Source organism: Colossoma macropomum, unplaced genomic scaffold (genome assembly GCF_904425465.1).
Source record: "Colossoma macropomum unplaced genomic scaffold, Colossoma_macropomum, whole genome shotgun sequence".
NCBI lineage: Eukaryota > Metazoa > Chordata > Actinopteri > Characiformes > Serrasalmidae > Colossoma > Colossoma macropomum.
This window is the reverse complement of record NW_023494799.1, coordinates 39,396,663-39,415,219: the sequence shown is the minus strand read 5'-3', so window position 1 is coordinate 39,415,219 and position 18,557 is coordinate 39,396,663. Positions and strand designations below refer to the sequence as shown.

Genomic DNA, 18,557 nt, shown 5'->3' with positions numbered 1-18,557 from the left:
GAGGACGTTGACTTGAGGGCCGTGAGGTATAAAAGAAAAAATAAATAAAAGGAGGTAAAGAAACCCTCCATGGTTACTTGGCTGTGATGCTGCCTTGAACGCAGAGCTCTTAACTCTCCTGTAGGTACTTATAATTATTTAAAAAAGACAGATTTCAGAAATTGAATGGAAAAGCGTAAGACTTTTCAAATAATTGTCACTTGTTACCAAAGCGAACAGTTCAAAAACACGAGGCCGAGACTATTTCAGGCTCAGTGTCAGGAATACTCGAGAAGCATAAATCAAACGTGCCTGTCTGAACCTTTTCATGTTTTCCTCCCTTCCCCCATGTGGTCTGGGAGACGGACTACGCAGGCTGCACTGCTGGTGCAGTCCCTCCTCATGCTGGCGACACGAAACACTGTATCACTGAACTCAGCCACTAGGACTTAACGTGGAAATGCTGACATTTGACTGAATGAGAAAAAAAAAAACGAACATTTACTCCTGCATCGTTTTCGGATGCTTTTTTATTCATGTGTACCACCTGCCTTTTCTTTTAGTTTCTTTGTCATGTTTGTTTGAATTTTTGTGTGTGCTCATGGGTTTTGAAATGCTTTTTTGTTATTGTTTTTTTCTTTCCTCTTCAGGAATGCTGAGTTGCCAATTGTTGAATTTTTTTGCTTTGTGAAGTCCAGCTGTGTTGAAAGCATAGAGTACGGAACAGGGAAGCTGTTCTAATGAAGGGATGTTGCTTTTTTTTTTTTACGTTTTGACATATATATTCTTTCACGGTTACTCAGGATTCACGTGGATAGATCGTTCTGTCGTTGTCAACAGTTTCAAACACGCTCGAACGTCTGAATTTTCATTTCAGGGGTAGGAAAAGGCATTTTCTTGTGTGTTTGTGTTTGAAGAACTTGAAATTCAGTCTGAAGAAAGAAGATGCTCTCCACGACGAGCGTCACCCCACACGGCGACCACTATCCGTATCAGCTGCCCCGAAACTAGAACAGTCTTGTCTATTTTAAATTTTTTTTTCTCCCCAACAGTCTCTTGATAAGAAACGGGATCCAGGAATGTATTTGATGATGAAATGTTTGTTCAGTGTAACATAGCTATCCATATGTAACGGGCAAGTTTTGCTTTTGGGTTGCATTACTTTTGGCATTATTTGAACATCCACGATAGTCGGTTCTCATTTTTGTTCTCCTTCTGATCACACTGCAGACTCACGCGTTCTTACTGAACATAACCATTGCCAAACTCACAACCAGGCCAGTGCATAAATTTGAAGTGATCCAGGGTTTCACCTCGAAAGCTGTACACTTTTTTATATTTTCTTATTCTTCACCACGAGGCAGGTTTAATACTAATAGTTCTATATATTTTTGTCTGAAGCAAGAACTCTAGGCATTCCACTAGAAAAAAGGAAGTATGCAGATGGGGGTGGGGGGGACTGACACGCCCCTCTCCTTCATCATGTCTTTGTCTGGAGAGGAAAGTTCTCAAGTAGGCAGTGTAAAACAAGCTAGTATATTTAAAGAAAAAGAACTATAAATGTGCACATTTTACTACCAAACAAGTGTTTAATCTCTGCACAGAAAGAGTATCTGCATATATATATATAAATATATATATATTATATTATATATTTTTTAATTAATCAACTGAATGCGTCTGTTTTTCTACATACAGCCGACATATATTGTACATTGAGAAAACCTGTTATTATCATATTTGTTTCCAGAGTTTTTAATCTAATACTATTTACGGATGTGGATATGTTTGGGTGTGCTATTATTATTATTATTATTATTTTTATTATTTTGGGGTGCACTGTCTTTGTGTTCCTGCTCATAACCACTTTTTGCTGAGAGCCCCCTTCTTTCTGTTCCTCTCTCTGAAGCTGGATGCTGTGACTCAGCTCACTGCGACAGTGCCAAGCGCCCCCTCGTCGCCTCTTCCTCTCTTGCTCTCTCTCTACTGCCCTGCCCTGCTGCTGGTTTGTTTGTCATGCACTTTGGCCTGCGTTCAGTACGTGTTCTTCATTTTGGGAGTGGTTGGTGGGAGGTGTGCTTTCTTCACTCCCCCCCCCAAAATTGTTCCCCTCCAGACATGCTCATCCTCACCTGTGTCCAGGAGTCCAGCTGGCTCTACCCACTCCATCCCTCCTGCCCTCATGCTTCGTGGCTCGTGGCAGAACGCTGCTGGACACTCGGAACGGCTTTCTTCTTTCCTTCCTCTGACCGTTGTCGAAAGCCGACTGTTGGCTCCTCACTGCGCGTTTGTTCTTTTCCTGCACGCCACAGTGCCCTCCATCGTCATCACCACGTATATGAACAGCTGTCACCTTTTTATGTAGCATTTAGATAGCAATGTCTGATGTAACCGTTTCAGCCTTTTCAAAGTTGTAGGGGGAAAAAAATTCACTTTTTTTTCGTTATTATTTATAGATGTCATAAAAACACCATCCCTGAAAAACAACTTTGTCAGTGTCGTTATTCAGGTCTGTATGTGTGGCTTTGCATGCATAATGTCACTGTCAATTACAGACAGCCTTCCTCCACAAGCCTTACAGGAGGTTCTCCAGTGGGTTGAAGGCAACATCTTTCACCCATTTAAGCGTTTTCCAGACACAGGCACAACATCCCTCCTTCCCTCTCCCTTTCCGTGGCTGATGTGAGACATTTTTGACATTGTTTGTAAGCCGCCTCTCGCCACATGTCACTGTTTACTAGCTCATGCTCACAGAGGAAATCCCAAGCATCCTGTTGCCTGTAGGATGACAGTGGGTGGATGAAGAGTCCCTAGTCGCAGGGTCTCCCCTGGACTGTCCACATCATCCCTGCAGACGGCTTTATTGTGACAGCTTACCCAGCAAACCTGCCCCTTCTGCCAATCTGCTTCAACATCTCCAAGTGGAGTTGCTTTCATTCTGGTTGGCCGCTGATTGAGCTGGAGTGCTAGACTTGAAAGGATATTAAAGGAAGAACACCCAGTGTATGAGTGGGAGACGAGATGTCGTCTTTAGATAATATGCCCTCCCTTTAAACCAGCTCTCCATTTCATCAGTGGTACAGGGTGTACAGTTTCTGAAGACAAAGCTAAATGCGTAATGTAAATTCATCCGTGCGAGCCGTTTATAAATTTGCTGCTGTAAGCAATAAACCATCACCGTGAGCCAGTGGTCCTGGAAACAAAATTAGTGATTCACAGTGATTTGCTGCATATTGCAATAACCGTATGCCAAAAAAATCCCAGCAGGACTCAAGCTGTGTAAACTCCTGCCAGCTTGCTTTTGAATTATGTATGAAATTGAAGGCAGGGGTCATTTCAGGAAACAGACAAAACCACAGACCACCACAAAGGAGCACATTAAAACACACTCAACTCATACTGTATACTATCAAAAAGTTTTATTGTCAGTTTATTCATATTTATATCAGAAAGCTTTTTACAGTGCTCAGCATAATAAATGCATGTAAAGCTGATGAAACAAAGAAACATTCATACAAAAGATATTAATGACAGCACCAGAAATATGGAGATAACCTAAGCCCTGACAGACGATTGCCACCGAGATAAACCAGCAGGCCGTTGTTGGTTCAGTGCTGATACGTGGCTGTGATCCCAGTTCAGCGGCGTGTGCAAACCTTTCTGGGAAAGTCAGCCGGTCTCCTTTTGCTTGGCCTGCTGCTGAAACGAGGGAACCGTGTGTACTCATTTCGAGGAATGTTGAAAAAGAGGTCTGTAAAACTGGTAGAGATAAACTCTGTAAATTATTGACATAACATGCCTTCCCTTACATGGAAGAGCACAGTGTCTGATCTGCTACACAGCGCTGCTCTTTTTGTCTTCTTTTTTGGTTTAAGTTACGAAAGACACGTGATCCACGTTTTCCGTGGTGTGCTCAAGCCTCTTACTCAAACGAATCCAGCTTTCCGTACACTTTTCCATGCCTCGTACGCAAGAGCTCTCTTATCGCTCTCTGCTTGAGTTCAGTGAAACCATACAAAGGGCAAGTTCAGAAAATTTTGCATTGCCAGCTCCAGAGATCAGTTTTCTCTGCAGAAAATATGACCGAATTCAAAGCAAGGGAGCCGAGTTGCTCAAGTTTTCTCAAACGATCCCCTGAGGTGAGAGAATGTGTGACGAGGTTTTACTGCTGTCTCCTGATAGCACATATGGAGTAGGGGAGAGGCTGCAGCGTCATGCCTAGTTTAGGCCTCAGGCTGGGTATGCTGCCCTGAGGGAACTGCAGATGGAACCTTTGGAGCAAAGTGGTGAAGAAGAGGAACATCTCCATTCTGGCAAGCTGCTCACCGAGGCAATGACGTCTTCCTGAGAACCGTGAAGAAAGAAAGGTGATTAATAGGGTTGGGTAGGTTCCAGATATAACATTAGATCTGGAATGAAAATGTTCAACAAAAACGTTGACCAAACACTACCTACCTGCTGAAAACGGAACAAAGGCATCTCGTCTCACAAAGTTGCCACTGCTGTCCAGAAACCTCTCGGGGCAGAAGACAGCAGGTTCATTCCAGTACTTCTCATCGAAGTGCACCGAATACAAGTTGGTGATGACCATTGTCCCCCGAGGAATGGTGTAGCCACGCACCACTGCATCCTGAGACGTGGCCCGGAAGATGCCCAGAGGAACGATGTTGCAAAAGCGCAGCACTTCATGCAGCACTGCCTCCACATAGGGCATCCTCTGCTTGTCCTCCATGGTTGGTGCTCTGCCATTTAAAACGGAGTCAATCTCCCTGTGAACCTTCTCTGCACAAAGGGGAAGCAAAGGGTGGACGTGACTTCTCAGAACATTGTTCCAGCTCTCAGAGGTGATTAGTATGTACATATGATCTATAGTGAAATGGTGCACCTACCTTGTATACTGGGATAGAGAGCCAAGTAGAGCATGGCCCAGCGCAGGGTATTGGTCGTGGTCTCCGTGCCTGCAATAATGAGCTCCCCCACTGAGAATATCAGGTTCTCCCTGGAGAAAGAGGTGCCCTTGTCGTTAGCGCTCTGCTCCATCTCGTCTAAATAGGCGTCGATGTAATGTTTTGGCGAGTGCTGCACTCTGCCCTGGGAAAAACGTTCGATGATCTGCAGCAGGAAGTCATACACCTTGTTGGCATTTCGGAAGAGTCTCTGGTGTTTCCCAAAGGGCACGTATTCAAGCCAGGGGAACGCGTTGTAGAGGAAAGCCCAGGCACTGGCTGCCAGTTCCACATTCTCACTGAAGATTTCAATCATGTGCTGGAAGTCACGGTCGTCGTAGGTAAAGCGCTGTCCAAAGATTATAAGGTTAGTAACGTTTGAGACGGCGTTGGTAACGAGGTGCTTGGGGTTAAAAGGTTTTCCCTCGTACATGTCAATAGCATCCACAAAGTACATGCACTCTTCCGAGATCCTCTGAAACATCGTTTTTCCGCTGCCGAAGTAGCGGAAGCTGTTAACGGCCAGCTTGCGGTGTTCAATCCAGCCACGTCCGTATTTGCAGTTGAGAAGTCCTGGAAAGTGAATTAAAGTGAAGGAAGAGTTTACGCATGTTTGCTTGGTCTGAGGCCAAACAGTGGGTCAGTGTCTAAACATTCCTGGTGCTGTGTGCGTGACTCAGATCAGTTAGTCAGGATGCTGAGTGTATTTTGGCCAAAATGCAGTCCTGGCCCACCCCCATCATCAAAGCTAACAGTGCAGTATGTTAAAAGCAAAACTCGGAGACAAACACGGTCCCAACAATTACATCCACACGGGATGGGAAACTGTTAAAGTTATGAAAATGTGAACTTTTCCTTTAAGCAGTGATCTTTACTTGATCAACCTTTGCGATTTCGTAGGTTTCCCACCAGTGACCAGAATTATTTTTATAATCTGGTTACGTCAGACTTTAGACTGAACTTTCATCTCTAGTTCTGCTTTCACACCCCGCCCTTTCTGTCTGCGTCTGAAATCTCGGCTCAGAACCAGGCAGGCCAGCTGATACACTCGTGCTGTAGATGTTTTACAGTCCTCTCTGATTAACAGGATCACTTTCAGTTCTGGGGGTTATTCTGTTTCTTCTATTTCTGGGACTTAGTTACACAAAGAAATAATGGGCTACAGGGTTTTGTTCTAAATAAGGGTCGTCTGCTGTTGAGCTTCAGTCTTACCTCCCATTTTGGTCATTTTCTGGAACAAAGGCAGAGATGGTCGGTCTGCGAACACTTCACTCTGGTGATAAAGACATTCTTTAATGGCATCATAGCCGTTCAGAATGACCGTTGAGATCCCTCCCAGGTCCAGACTAAAGATCTAGAGATAAATGAGAAGAGAGAAAAAAAAATAATAATAATTAATTGAGCCACAGGCTTCAGACTTCTGAGTGTGCCAGATCGCTTCCCCTCCTAATGGAAAGTGTCTCACAGAATGGCTGGATTTGACCATAAGCAGACGCTACAGTTGAGTGTGGCGGCAGCTCTTTAGTGGGGCGTGCTGACTCAGCACGTCTTGCTCGGTTTGCGTGCCAGAACTGCAACGGGAGACGCTCCTTTGTTCTCTAAGCGCTCCTTAATGCAATGGAGGTTTGATCGAAGGCTCCTCTGACACATTTAAAGATTCATACAGCCTGTCTGCCTCTCTGAAAATGAAGACAGGTAGAAAGGCAGCTGCGTGGGTTTTTAAAAAAAGACGTGAGGAGGACAGACAGCCCTGAAAAACTGCACAAACCCTGTACATCACCGTCCCTGCTCCCCCTGATCGGCTCGGCTCGTTGTTTGAGGCTTTACTAGCACCGAATGTAAGAGGAGCAGAGAGGAGCGCCGTACCTGTCCATAGACTTCACTCTGCTTCTTCATATAGACGTGCGGCTCTGAGGCGAGGGAGAGGATGTTCCCTATGAGAGGCAGAGGAGTGGGTCCGGGGGGGAAGCCTCGGGGTCTGCGCTGCTTCACCAGCTGCCGAACCACCAGCAAAATAAAGCAGGTCAAAATCAGGGTGCACACGTACGAGGCTCCCTTTCCGCACGACAGAGCCGGGAGGGAGCGCGGACTGTCAGTCGGCTCCATGTCTGGCTTTATCTCCACACTTTGCGCGCTTTGTGAAAACTTCTCTGGCTGCTCTGTGTGAGAGGCCAGTATAGCGCTGCACATGTTTGCCATCCCCCGCCTCTGCAGAGCTAAGATTGGCCAGACGATCACATAGGATCATTACCTATTATTGATTGACCCACAGGTTTGATTAGTTTCTTTGAATGAGTGGCGCTGACTGTTACTCGGCGTTTGCGGGACTAAAGTCTCTGCAGGTCTCTGTGCTGCGCTGGGCTCTGTTCTGTGCTCAGACAGGCTGTGATCAAAGCGCAGATAAAAAGGTTTATGCAACTTAATCCCCAAACAGAGGCTAACATATGGGTTTCAAATATATATTCAAATATGTATGGATTCCCCTTCTGTATCCTGTCATACATATGGACATACATGTGACATGAAAGCCAACTATTGCCATTTTCAAATATGGGATATATATTTCATTCATATACATGGATATATATATATATATATATATATATATATATATATATATATATATATATAGGGCAACAGGCATTTTTAATGTGCAATTTATGTTAAAAACTGAAAAAACAGAGATACAAGGTGTTCTTCCAACAGGAGCGATATGGATCATACATGTCTGATACATGGTTGAATCTGTTTGCTTTAGAATATTAAATTACTTAAATGTGTTAAATATATATATATATATATATATATATATATATATATATATATATATATATATATATATATATATAATTTGCTGCTGTATAACTAAACTCTTAAAAAACATGCACATTGTAAGCCAGGCAATAAAATCATTAAAATATAACAAATTGAAATATTGCTCCTTGACACATTTAAATAATTTAATATTCTAAAGCAAACAGACTCAACCATGTATCAGACATATATGTATGATCCATATCACTGCTGTTGGAAGAAAACCCTCGTATCTCCATTTTTGTCGTGACCCAAAATTACTTGGAAAAAATTCTGGTTCCATTGACTTACATTAAAAGTAAAGTAGGTTTTTCCTTCTCCTGTAAAGATACTATGTTGGAGATATGAGGTTTTCTTCTAACAGAGATATGTTATGCATATATGACCATTATTTGACACTTACATATAAGCACACATCATTTAAAATACATGCCTGGCTCTTTATGATATGTCCATACATGGCCGTATATCAGATTTCTGTGTGGGTCGACAGCTAGCGCTAAAATTAGCCAGTGTGTGATGGGAGTTTTAACAAACTCTCTGCAGTGAATGGAGGTTTTTTCATAAAATGCAGAATTAAAGCCCAATGTTGAGCAAATAAGTATTATTCTGAAATATGAAAGAGAGAAAAGCAGCGTCGACTCTGTTTTTCCTCTATTACAGAAATGAAAAAGGGTGGATGTGATGTTCTTTCAAACCACAAAACTGGGATTTGAGACGGGTAGGCAAACAGATTTATCTCGCTCTGCAGGGTCCCAACTAGACTGCAAACTTTGACCTCATGGTTTTGAGCCCAGCCCTCCCTCCTCTGGCCCCCCAAGGTACACGAAAAAATAAAGAACATTCTACCATTTTGACAAACGCTCAGCAGGACCCCAGCAGTGTACGCTGTAAAAAGTGGCTCATTAGATCTACTTAAAAATGATTTCATGTGGTAACAAGTTAATTAAATAGTTTTATTCAACCTAAATAAATGCTTGGAATAAACAATTCTTTCAACGTAGTTTTTTAAGTTGAATAAAACTGGTTGAATTGTTTGTCACCACATGAAGTAATTTTTTAAGTAGATCTGATGAGGCGCTTTTTGTGTACTCGGTACACTGTAAGCCTAGATAAGTTGAATTTACTTTAGAAATTTGAGGAAACTGGTTGCCTTAAAAAAATTAAGTAATGTGTAATGAAAACGAGTTAGAGTAACTATAATTTTTGTGTTAGGCTAACTAAAACAAATGTCTGTGCAACTCATAAAAACTCTAATTATTTAATTTAATTCATATTTAACGTCTTGAAATTGAAATTTAACTACGTTTCATTAGGCAATTGAGAATTCTTTCCTAATTAAGTGATAATGACCACTTTGACAAACACCAAAGGGTTAACCTTTACTGTGAACATGGTCACTGGCCAACACAAACCCCCATTCATCAGCAAAGGGAAGAACAATCTTCACTCTTAGGCAACAACACAATGTCAGGCTGCTGAATAAAGCATATATAGAACACATATGTTTGAGGAAAGGCAGCCTGGGTGGAATGAAGGACACTGACGGTGAGTAAAACAAATGGAAAGAAACACTCAGTATGCAAATAGACGAGCCAGGAGCCAATGGGAAAGAAATATACGTTTAATCTAACAAGATCGCGTTAACAAAACAAACGTGTAACTGTATTTCACAGCTTACTTAGCTTCACTCAGTTTCACACATTTGTTCAGCAACTTTAGTGAGAAAGAAACGATTAAAACCAACAGAAATGTCGTCATTTTTTGAATGTAGGATTTCAAAGTTGCTATAGCAACAGGCTAAATAGCAATAAGTTAATTCAACTCAAAAATGCCATTTGAGTGTACAAAATCATCAAAAAACGTTCCCTTAACTTAGAATTGTTGAGCAATGTGTGGGATATACTGAGTTTTATGTACAACAGACTTAATTTATTTGAGTTAAAACAAAATGCGGGATTACAGTGTATCCACATTTACATCTTTATCTGAAATAGTTTTTATATTAGTCTGACATTGTATTTGTGGTGGTGTTAAGACATTAGAGCAAAAATATTAGGCTTTCAAATTCTAGTTAGGCTGGTTATTTAGGTAAAAACATACACTGCCATTAATTTTTTCAATGATTAATTCACTCATTCTTACTTATTCACTTCTTTGTCACCATTTAAACCTTGTTAGTTCATGTCCCTCGTGATATCATGCACAATTCATCATGCCATATCTTTTAAAAAACTTGTTTTTCTGTAAAAGCTTGTTTTGTGTCTCCTGTTTGATCAAAATATAACAACTGTTCCTCACCCTTATATTGTCTTCTGGTCTTTGATTGCATCTCTGTGCACCAGCAGGTGGGAAAAATAATTTTAACCAGTAATATCATGTTGCATTTCCTCCTCTCAGTGCACTCAGCTAGATCTCAAGACTATTGGAAATACGTCACAGAACAGAATGTGTTACGATTTCCGATTCACATTGACTTTCATAAGTGGACCAACATCATAAACTGGAGCTTTCATACTCTCCAGTTCGTAGTAGTGAATTTCCAGTTGCCAAGCAGACCCGTCCTCTAAGGCTATAACCTTAACCGTGTATAATGGTGAGGGTTAATTCCAGTTTACTAGATTATGCTTATATGAATAGAGCCATTGGCCAAAAGCAGAACTTGTTTCAGATGTGGGACTGATGTCTACTAGTGAATCAAATAAGGTAAAATTCTGCTAATTCCTGATATTCTAGAACTCATGACACACAAGTTTTATTGAGACTGAGCCATGGAGTCTAACACCCCATTTTTTTCGACCTACAATGTTAAGTATGTCAGCAGTGCCTGAGGAGAATACTAAGCAGTTCTCCAACATGAGCAGCGCACAGCGGACAACAGGACACCAACCATTAAATCTGGTTGTCTGCAAACCATGAACTAGCCTGTATAAACGCACTGGCTGTTGGATTTAATTTTAGCCCTCATTCTGCAGATCATGTCCACTGGGAAGTATCAAATATAGTCAAGTATCACCCTGGAGGTTTTATAACCAGAGGTAGGCCCAATTTAACACAAGCATGACAAAGGAATCTTAACTGTTAGAGGACTTTACCATCTTATACAGATCATTGCAGCACAGTGTTTTAGGAAGCTCAATCTAGACTGTCTCTCCTGAAATATTTAGTGCAGGGCTGCCCATAGTGTGACCTGCAGGCCAAAGTTAGCCTATGAGGATGTTTGATTTGCCAGAAAGTTACCTCAACCTCATCCACTCACACAATGACAGAATACACCGATCAGGCATAACATTCTGACCACCTCCTTGTTTCTGCGCTCATTGTCCATTTTATCAGCTCCACTTACTATATAGGTGCACTTTGTAGCTCTACAGTTACAGACTGTAGTCCATCTGTTTCTCTGATACTTTGTTAGCCCCCTTTTACCCTGTTCTTCAGTGGTCAGGACCCCCATGGACCCTCACAGAGTAGGTATTATTTGGGTGGATCATTCTCAGCACTGCAGTAACACTGACATGGTGGTGGTGTGTTAGTGTGTGTTGTGCTGGTCTGAGTGGATCAGACACAGCAGTGCTGCTGGAGTTTTTAAACACCTCAGTGTTGCTGCTGGACTGAGAATAGTCCACCGACCAAAAATATCCAGCCAACAGCGTCCTGTGGGCAGCGTCCTGTGACCACTGATGAAGGACTAGAGGATGACCAACACAAACTGTGCAGCAGCAGATGAGCTACCGTCTCTGACTTTACATCTACAAGGTGGACTGACAAGGTAGGAGTGTCTAATAGAGTGGACAGTGCGTGGACGCTGTGTTTAAAAACTCCAGCAGCGCTGCTGTGTCTGATCCACTCGTACCAGCACAACACACACTAAAACACTACCACCTCGTCAGTGTTACTGCAGTGCTGAGAATGATCCACCACCCAAATAGTACCTGCTCTGTGAGGGTCCATGGGGGTCCTGACCACTGAAGAACAGGGTAAAAGGGGGCTAACAAAGTATCAGAGAAACAGATGGACTACAGTCTGTAACTGTAGAACTACAAAGTGCACCTATATAGTAAGTGGAGCTGATAAAATGGACAATGGGTGTAGAAACAAGGAGGTGGTCATTAAGCTAACTTTTAAAATTCTTATTTTGGTTTTAAAAATGTATTTTTAAAGTATTTTAGTAGCAAAACAGTGTAATATTATAAAATACATGTTTTAAAATCTTGATTTGAAACCTACCTCCTTTATCTACATGCTGCTTTGTGTTTTTGGCCCTCAGCCCACCAAACCATTGCCCTTTGCTCCTCAAGACAAAAAGTTTGGACACACCAAAGATAGAGAGATTTTTAAGTCCATTAGAATTTTTAGAAAAAGATGTTTAATGGAGAATTCAACACCAGGGCGTTTACCACTGTTACTGCTAGGCTAACATTTTCAGTGCATTGTGGATGCCTTAAAATGTAGCAGAAAAATACTTTGCAAGTAACTGGATCATAAAATCATCTGAAGTGTGTGAGCCCACCTTGTGTAATACCTTTAGTGGTTACCTAATGAGGTTCTCTGTAGCGAGTGTTCCTGTTATTCGATCAGTACGGTCCGGTACAGTCCTGTCCTTTTTCCTCTCCAGTTTGTTGTGGAATGGCTTTTATTAGCACTGTGGCTTTCTAGTTAGATCCTTCTCCCAATACCATGCAAGCAAAAAGACTTAAGGGCCTGGCTGAGGGATCGCTATACAAAGATCCATACCGGCCTTCGCATAATCCAATATAATGAGGCTGTTTATCAGTTTATAATTTAGATATGTCTCCAAATTGATATTTAGCTACATACAAATTAATAAGAAAAATTATAGAACTTTTCTAACAGAATTATGGTGCTAAACACAATCATAACGCTGCTGTCGGAAGAAAACCTTGTTTTTCAGCTTTTAACATAATTTGAAAAGACCTGTTACCCTTTATACTGTGTGCAAATTTCATGACGAATGGACTAAAAGAAACAGCCCAACATGACTTGGTAAAAATTCTGGTTCCATTGACTTCCATTAGAAGTAAAGTAGGTTTTTTCCTTCTCCTGTAAAGTTACCATTTTGGAGATACGAGGTTTTCTTCTGACAAGAGCGATATTCAAAATCTCATACTCACGAAATGCTTTGGCTGGCCATAAAGACTCCCATGTCCTTATCAGCCGGGGTCTTTTACTCATCCATTTCTCGGTCCTGTAATAAGCGAGCATATCATGGCAAGCCTGAGCACTTCAACACGTCCCATTGGTTTTTAATGGTGGCTACAAAAAAGGAGGGCATGTGATCAGTTAAGCACACAGACGAGATTGGGAAGGCTCCAGTGTGCACTCACTGATTGATGGCTAACACTCAGTGATTAAATCTCATTTCCTTAATGTCCGAGGATGGACCGTGCACGCTCTCCTCTCTCCACTTAATGCAAGGCTGTGTCTCACCAAGGGTTATGGATCGTGTTTGGTTTCCCTCTCGAAACCTACACGGATCTCGCTTAATCCCTGCTCTGCTCGCTCTGCAGGTGTTCAAACAGTCCATTTGAGTGACTGATGTGGTCAGGGAGAGAAAATAAAGACGTCTGATTGTTTTCAGACATAACCTTATTCTTTTTACCTCATGATGTGTTTTATCCACAAGCAGACAAACAACAAGCTTTAAGCACTGGGATTTTTCGACTTGCTGTGACATTCTGTGAGAGCTTTCAAATGTTGCTTACATACATGGTAGAAATGAATCCAGCATCCGTACCACGTCGTCTCTGAAACGCAAATGATTATCTGTCGCTTTAAATAACTTACACAAGGGTGGGTGCACCATGAGATGTTGGAGCAAGAACAGATTGGAAAGGTTACTGTATTGACTCGAAAAGTTTGAAGCAGCAGATGGAAAGTTACAGCAGGGCTTGCCGGCAGACTGCGCTAGCTTCGCTGATCTATGGACGCGCTATGCCTTAGTGCGGTCCTCCTCCGCCGGAAGTGGCAATTCATTAGACTGAAGGGGCCATTTGAGAACACGAGTGCAGTTTGCGTCTATAACGGGGCCGAGTTGGGGTCCCCGCTCCCGTCACGTCTCCCTGATTTACTGCTTCAGTCATTGGCGCTCCACTGGGTTCGATAGCACTAAAAGGCTTGTCCGTACTAATGGGGTTCGTATGTGACGCAAACACATCCTCTCCGCAGAGACGCTTTACGAGGTCTCAGCCAGTAATGAAAAAGAAAGTCGGATGATGTTTGAAGACAAACAGTTATCAGACAAACAGATACAAGGCTCATTATTGTCAACCTTTTCTTTGATTTCCACTAAGGGTCACATCGCCACGGAAGCCCAAATAAGGAAGAGAGGACTGCCGATCGACTGGGCACATTGTTACTGGATACACACAGTACGAGCAAATCTGATTGTTCCTGCAGCTTTCGCATTATGACTTTCACTAGATCGATGTAAACCTTTCCTGCTCTACTCATCAGTTTTTATCTCACTGATTTGAATTTATGTAAAGGTTAAGAATAAAGGCAGCATAATGACCACCTGTGGAAAGTAGATGTGCAATACAAAACATGTACTAACATGTTTATAAACAAAGAAAAAAGTTCTTAAAAATGATGCTTGATATAACTGAGTAAAAGTACTAATGTTCCAGCTGTTTATATCTTGCTGATTTATATGGAAGGACAGATTATGTATTCTTCAGAACATTACCTTGTGAGGTGGAACATTGCTGATCATTGGTGAAATTTTGTGAATGGAGCAGTTTGTGACTGAAGAATGACGTCATTGCTGTGACATACTCTTCATCACTTTCCAGAATGGAGGCCTCTCTGATTGGCTGGACGCTGAAGCAGAACTCTCTGGTTGGCCCACGGAAGATCATTAAACACCCACGCTGTCAATAGTGGGACCCTCATGGTGGGTATATAGGCAGCTGTCCTGCAGCTAAATGCAACAGACTCTAAATTTCATCACGTTGAATTAACCGTTCTGCTTTGCAACCGTCCTTTTCTACTTTCAGCAAGCTATAACATCACAAGGTAAGTCGAGGATTTTTCTATCTCCAAAAGAAGGTGATTCCACTCATCTTCAGAGTGGAAGACGACTGGGGGAAATCTTATGATTTTTAAAAGAAAACCTTTATTATGAATTATATTGAAAGGAAATAGGTGGTTTATATAGTTCACTGAGCATGCAGGAGTGGAGAAATGCAGGCTCGGTGGATTTTCAAGGAGACTTGGAATGCTCCTCGCTGCTGGATGGGGGTGCGGAGCAACAGCTCATTACACTAATGCACAGGGTCCCACGGGAGGCGCAGTCAGGAGCCCCTGTAATCCTGCTAATATCTCTAATACTTTACTTACAGGCTGATGGCAGCAGGAGATCACAGTACGGACTGAACAAACTGGAGCCGATATGAGAACATGTAGAGAACCTGTAGGGATTTGTAAGGCTTAGGTCTCGTTTATTTTGGGCTTTTTCTCCAGGAGGGAAAAATGAGGTCTCATGGTTTCAACTGAGTTAGACGGGATGACCATTTTGAAAACATACAGTAAGAAATGGAAAGGGGTGATAGACGAGGGATGGAGGTATGAGAATGGCTGGTGCGGCAGCAAAAGGATCAGTTTTTAGAGAAAACTGGTAGATGTAGACAGTAAATATGAACAGGAAAATTCAAAATGTTTTTCATTCTCATAGAAAAAGCTTCTGTATCTCAAAATACGTTCTTTGCTACAGGGGATCATGGTTATGCTGAAGATTTCCGCTTTCCTTGTTGCCTACGCTTTGATCATTTGTCAGATGTACTGCTCAAACGCAGCTCCGTCCAGGTGAGGCACTGATCCCGATCTTTGTCGTCTATGGTCTACACTAATTTTGATAGAATTTTAGACTGTTTGATAACACTGAGGAAAAATCTCATATCACTAGTAAATCAAAATTTTAAGTGAAGTTCATTTTTTTATGAACATAATTACGAGGTTGGACCGTAAGTGTGCGGATGATTTTATTGGAGGTTGCAGTATCAGGGAGCATGAGTCTTCTGATTACATCAGATGAATCCCGGCCAAACCCACTCCGCTTACGGCGGTATCGATCGGGTGATAAATCTAAACTTGGCAAGCGGACAGCTTTTAAGTGGCACGCTCTTAGCAGATTGTTTTGATTATGATCAGACTTTCTTGCGGGGAGCAGAAACCTCTTTTGACATGATGTAAAGCAGCGTTTACCGTAGACCGTCCTTTTTGTTCATGATCCATTGTGGGAAAAGGTAATCACTCAAGACTGTGTTTTCAGGCCTGCTCTGGAGCCCTCGCAAGACGAGGCTACACTCACTGACTATGAGGCAAGACGGTTACTAAACGCAATCATCAAAGAGTTTGTGCAGATGACTGCGGAAGACCTAGATCAACAAGAAACTGAAGAGAACAGGTAGGTGTCCGTTCCGAAGGCTGACTGAAGTGTCAGCAACAATCTGTAATGAGAAGAAAAGCAGGATAATAATTATTTGGAGGATACTGCACTGATTTTCTCTCTCACGTTTAAGAAGTGAATGATCTTAAAAGGCTTCTACATGAGAGCAATTCCGCATAGCTGTAAGGGGTGCCAATGCTTTTTAGAAGGGAGGTATGTGCAGCCAAGACCTACCACTCATCGGTTTTCATAGCGGGAATGGATTCATGCAACGTGTTCTCTGCCATTCTAGCTTTTTGCATGGAATTTTATTTACCCATGTGGTTTATAAGGGCTTTTGCCTGCAAAGCATGTGATCAGAAATACCAAATGGCATGGAGGACAGCATGATCTCTGAAAGACTGCAAAAGGAGATTATATTTTGCATGATCTGTTAATTGTAGGAATGTCGAATTAGCCAGATAACATTACTGTACCATTACTGTAGTGACAGCAAGTACGACTATGAAGGTAACTCTATGTCGAAAGGAAGCATGCTTGGTTTGATATGCATCTTACTGTTTTTGTACAGAACAAAGTGTGAAGTTTTGCATGCCTGTGTTACTGTGAGTTGTGCATGTGATCTCTCCTCTAACAGCCTGGCTAGACCAATGTCCAAGCGCTGCTCCAACCTCAGCACCTGCGTGCTGGGCAAGCTGTCGCAGGAGCTGCACAAGCTGCAGACGTACCCTCGCACCAATGTGGGAGCAGGGACCCCGGGCAAGAAGCGCAGCGCTGAGGCCGGCGGCGTGTTCGCCGGTTACAGAGAGGCAATCGATCGTGTCTAAACGCCCACCTGCTGGCTTGGTCCTGATTATTTGAGTGCTCAATGCATGTGGATCTTATGGCTTGCCTGAGTGATTTGACAAAACCCATTCCTTTTTCATTTCGAACCTTCTTTGGCAGAGTGACAGGATAGACTGTTTAACCTTCATGATTCTAGTCTTTTTGAACCTTCGTATCTCTCTAGTTTCAAACCATTTAATCAAACACAACCCACCTGGGCAGCTCTCGGTAATGAGCTCTGATACAGTAGTGCAACATGCCTCTCCTTTGACTTGACTCTCATTTAATAAACCTATTTTTACAAAGAAGCATTTGTCTACTGAGCTTTTTCGCAATTGACAAATTTCACAATGCATTGTACTTATAGGTAAGAAATCAAAGTCACTGTGCACTCTAAGTATGTTTTTCAGAAATGAAGTTAAATATATTTGAACATATCCATATTGTTGGTTTGAGTCCTGGTAGTTGACGTGATCTCTCCCTCCTTTTTTCCTCTAGTGTTACAGCACAGAAGCGAGCTTGTAACACAGCCACATGTGTGACCCACCGCCTGGCAGATTTCCTGAGCCGCTCAGGTGGGATTGGAAACAGCAAGTTCGTCCCCACCAACGTGGGATCCCACGCTTTCGGCCGACGAAGGAGACTTAGTCAGGAGTAGACGTTTGGGTGGACTCTAGCAATATGGTGAGAAAGGTCCTCAATTTAGCCAGAAAAACTTCACATTCGTTAATAATTTGCATGGTAATTGCTCATATTGTGGCAGGTCACCAATCTTTACTTCCATAGCTCTGCTCTGGCCATGGTCAAGAGAGAAAACCCCATCCCATCTGCATCGAGACCCCTGGGAATGGACATTCCTCGCTCTGCCACAATGGACTCCTGTTGACTGCACTGACCTGTAGAACCCAACCCAACCAATCAGCTCATTCTCAAACCATTCATTTCTGCTCTCACGAAAAAAGTAAAAAAAAAACAGTTGCATCCATTCAGAAGTGAGCACGCTCATCCTTCCGCTCATCTGAAAGTGGAGGGAGAGCGATCGTTCGTTCTTTTCTTTTGGCCGAGAGCACATAGTGTGTACAGTACAGTTTGGCCTATGTTTCCTCTCCTGTGTCTCCTCAGCACATCGCAGTATTGTGGGGATGAAATTAAAGCAGTGCCTCAAAAAAGGCTTCCCTGAATATGGACGTGTCTTGTGCCTTGATGTAAACCACTTTACATGATGCTGTTGTACAGAATGTCTGAAGCAAAAGAGGGAGGTACAATCAATGACTTACAAATTGTAACAATTGTGAATCTGAGCAAGATTAAAATGTATTTTAGATACATAAGGTTTGGGTACTTGTTTCATTGCCTGTTTCAGTAATGACTTGCATAATGCGGCACTCACTGCACATGTGGACCAGTTTCCTTTGCTAAGGTATCCTAAACAAGACTTCACACAAATTACCATTGATAGCTGATGATGTAGATGATCATAATGAAATACTGGAACCATAACACTGTCGGTAAATGGAGTGTGATAAGTCAGTCTGACTGGATGAAGTCCACCGATAAAAGAGAGAGGTTCATTCTCATCACTCCTA

The 18,557-nt window shown here is 42.3% G+C and overlaps 2 protein-coding genes across 4 annotated transcripts; one reads left to right on the top strand and one right to left on the bottom strand.

The window, feature by feature from the left end:
- Positions 1-3,383: 3,383 nt before the first annotated feature.
- LOC118818967 (vitamin D 25-hydroxylase) lies at positions 3,384-12,950 on the bottom strand. 3 transcript variants are annotated; one of them, XM_036586541.1, is made up of 5 exons: positions 12,872-12,950; positions 6,138-6,279; positions 4,869-5,498; positions 4,435-4,761; positions 3,384-4,323 (listed from the first exon to the last, which is right to left on the bottom strand). In XM_036586541.1, exons 2-5 carry the CDS (start codon positions 6,151-6,153, stop codon positions 4,142-4,144), a joined length of 1,155 nt encoding a protein of 384 aa, XP_036442434.1. In that variant the 5' UTR covers positions 6,154-6,279; positions 12,872-12,950; the 3' UTR covers positions 3,384-4,141. The 3 variants fall into 3 exon arrangements, with proteins under 3 accessions (XP_036442434.1, XP_036442432.1, XP_036442433.1); XM_036586539.1 differs by lacking the exon at positions 12,872-12,950 and adding an exon at positions 6,792-7,139; XM_036586540.1 differs by lacking the exon at positions 12,872-12,950 and adding an exon at positions 6,694-6,744.
- On the top strand, positions 5,120-17,267 carry calca (calcitonin/calcitonin-related polypeptide, alpha). Its single transcript, XM_036586542.1, has 6 exons — positions 5,120-5,292; positions 14,051-14,128; positions 14,552-14,774; positions 15,472-15,563; positions 16,030-16,164; positions 16,784-17,267. Exons 4-6 carry the CDS (start codon positions 15,478-15,480, stop codon positions 16,971-16,973), a joined length of 411 nt encoding a protein of 136 aa, XP_036442435.1. The 5' UTR covers positions 5,120-5,292; positions 14,051-14,128; positions 14,552-14,774; positions 15,472-15,477; the 3' UTR covers positions 16,974-17,267.
- Positions 17,268-18,557: the final 1,290 nt, after the last annotated feature.

Excerpts from the sequence above, each read along its gene's own strand:
- LOC118818967 (XM_036586539.1), bottom strand. The coding sequence starts at position 7,124 with ATGGCAAACATGTGCAGCGCTATACTGGCCTCTCACACAGAGCAGCCA. Across the intron at positions 5,499-6,137 it reads GAAAATGACCAAAATGGGAG|GACTTCTCAACTGCAAATAC; the intron begins GTAAGACTGAAG and ends TTCACTTTCCAG. Across the intron at positions 4,324-4,434 it reads CTTTGTTCCGTTTTCAGCAG|GAAGACGTCATTGCCTCGGT; the intron begins GTAGGTAGTGTT and ends CACGGTTCTCAG.
- calca (XM_036586542.1), top strand. The coding sequence starts at position 15,478 with ATGGTTATGCTGAAGATTTCCGCTTTCCTTGTTGCCTACGCTTTGATC. Across the intron at positions 15,564-16,029 it reads TCAAACGCAGCTCCGTCCAG|GCCTGCTCTGGAGCCCTCGC; the intron begins GTGAGGCACTGA and ends CTGTGTTTTCAG. Across the intron at positions 16,165-16,783 it reads CAAGAAACTGAAGAGAACAG|CCTGGCTAGACCAATGTCCA; the intron begins GTAGGTGTCCGT and ends CTCCTCTAACAG.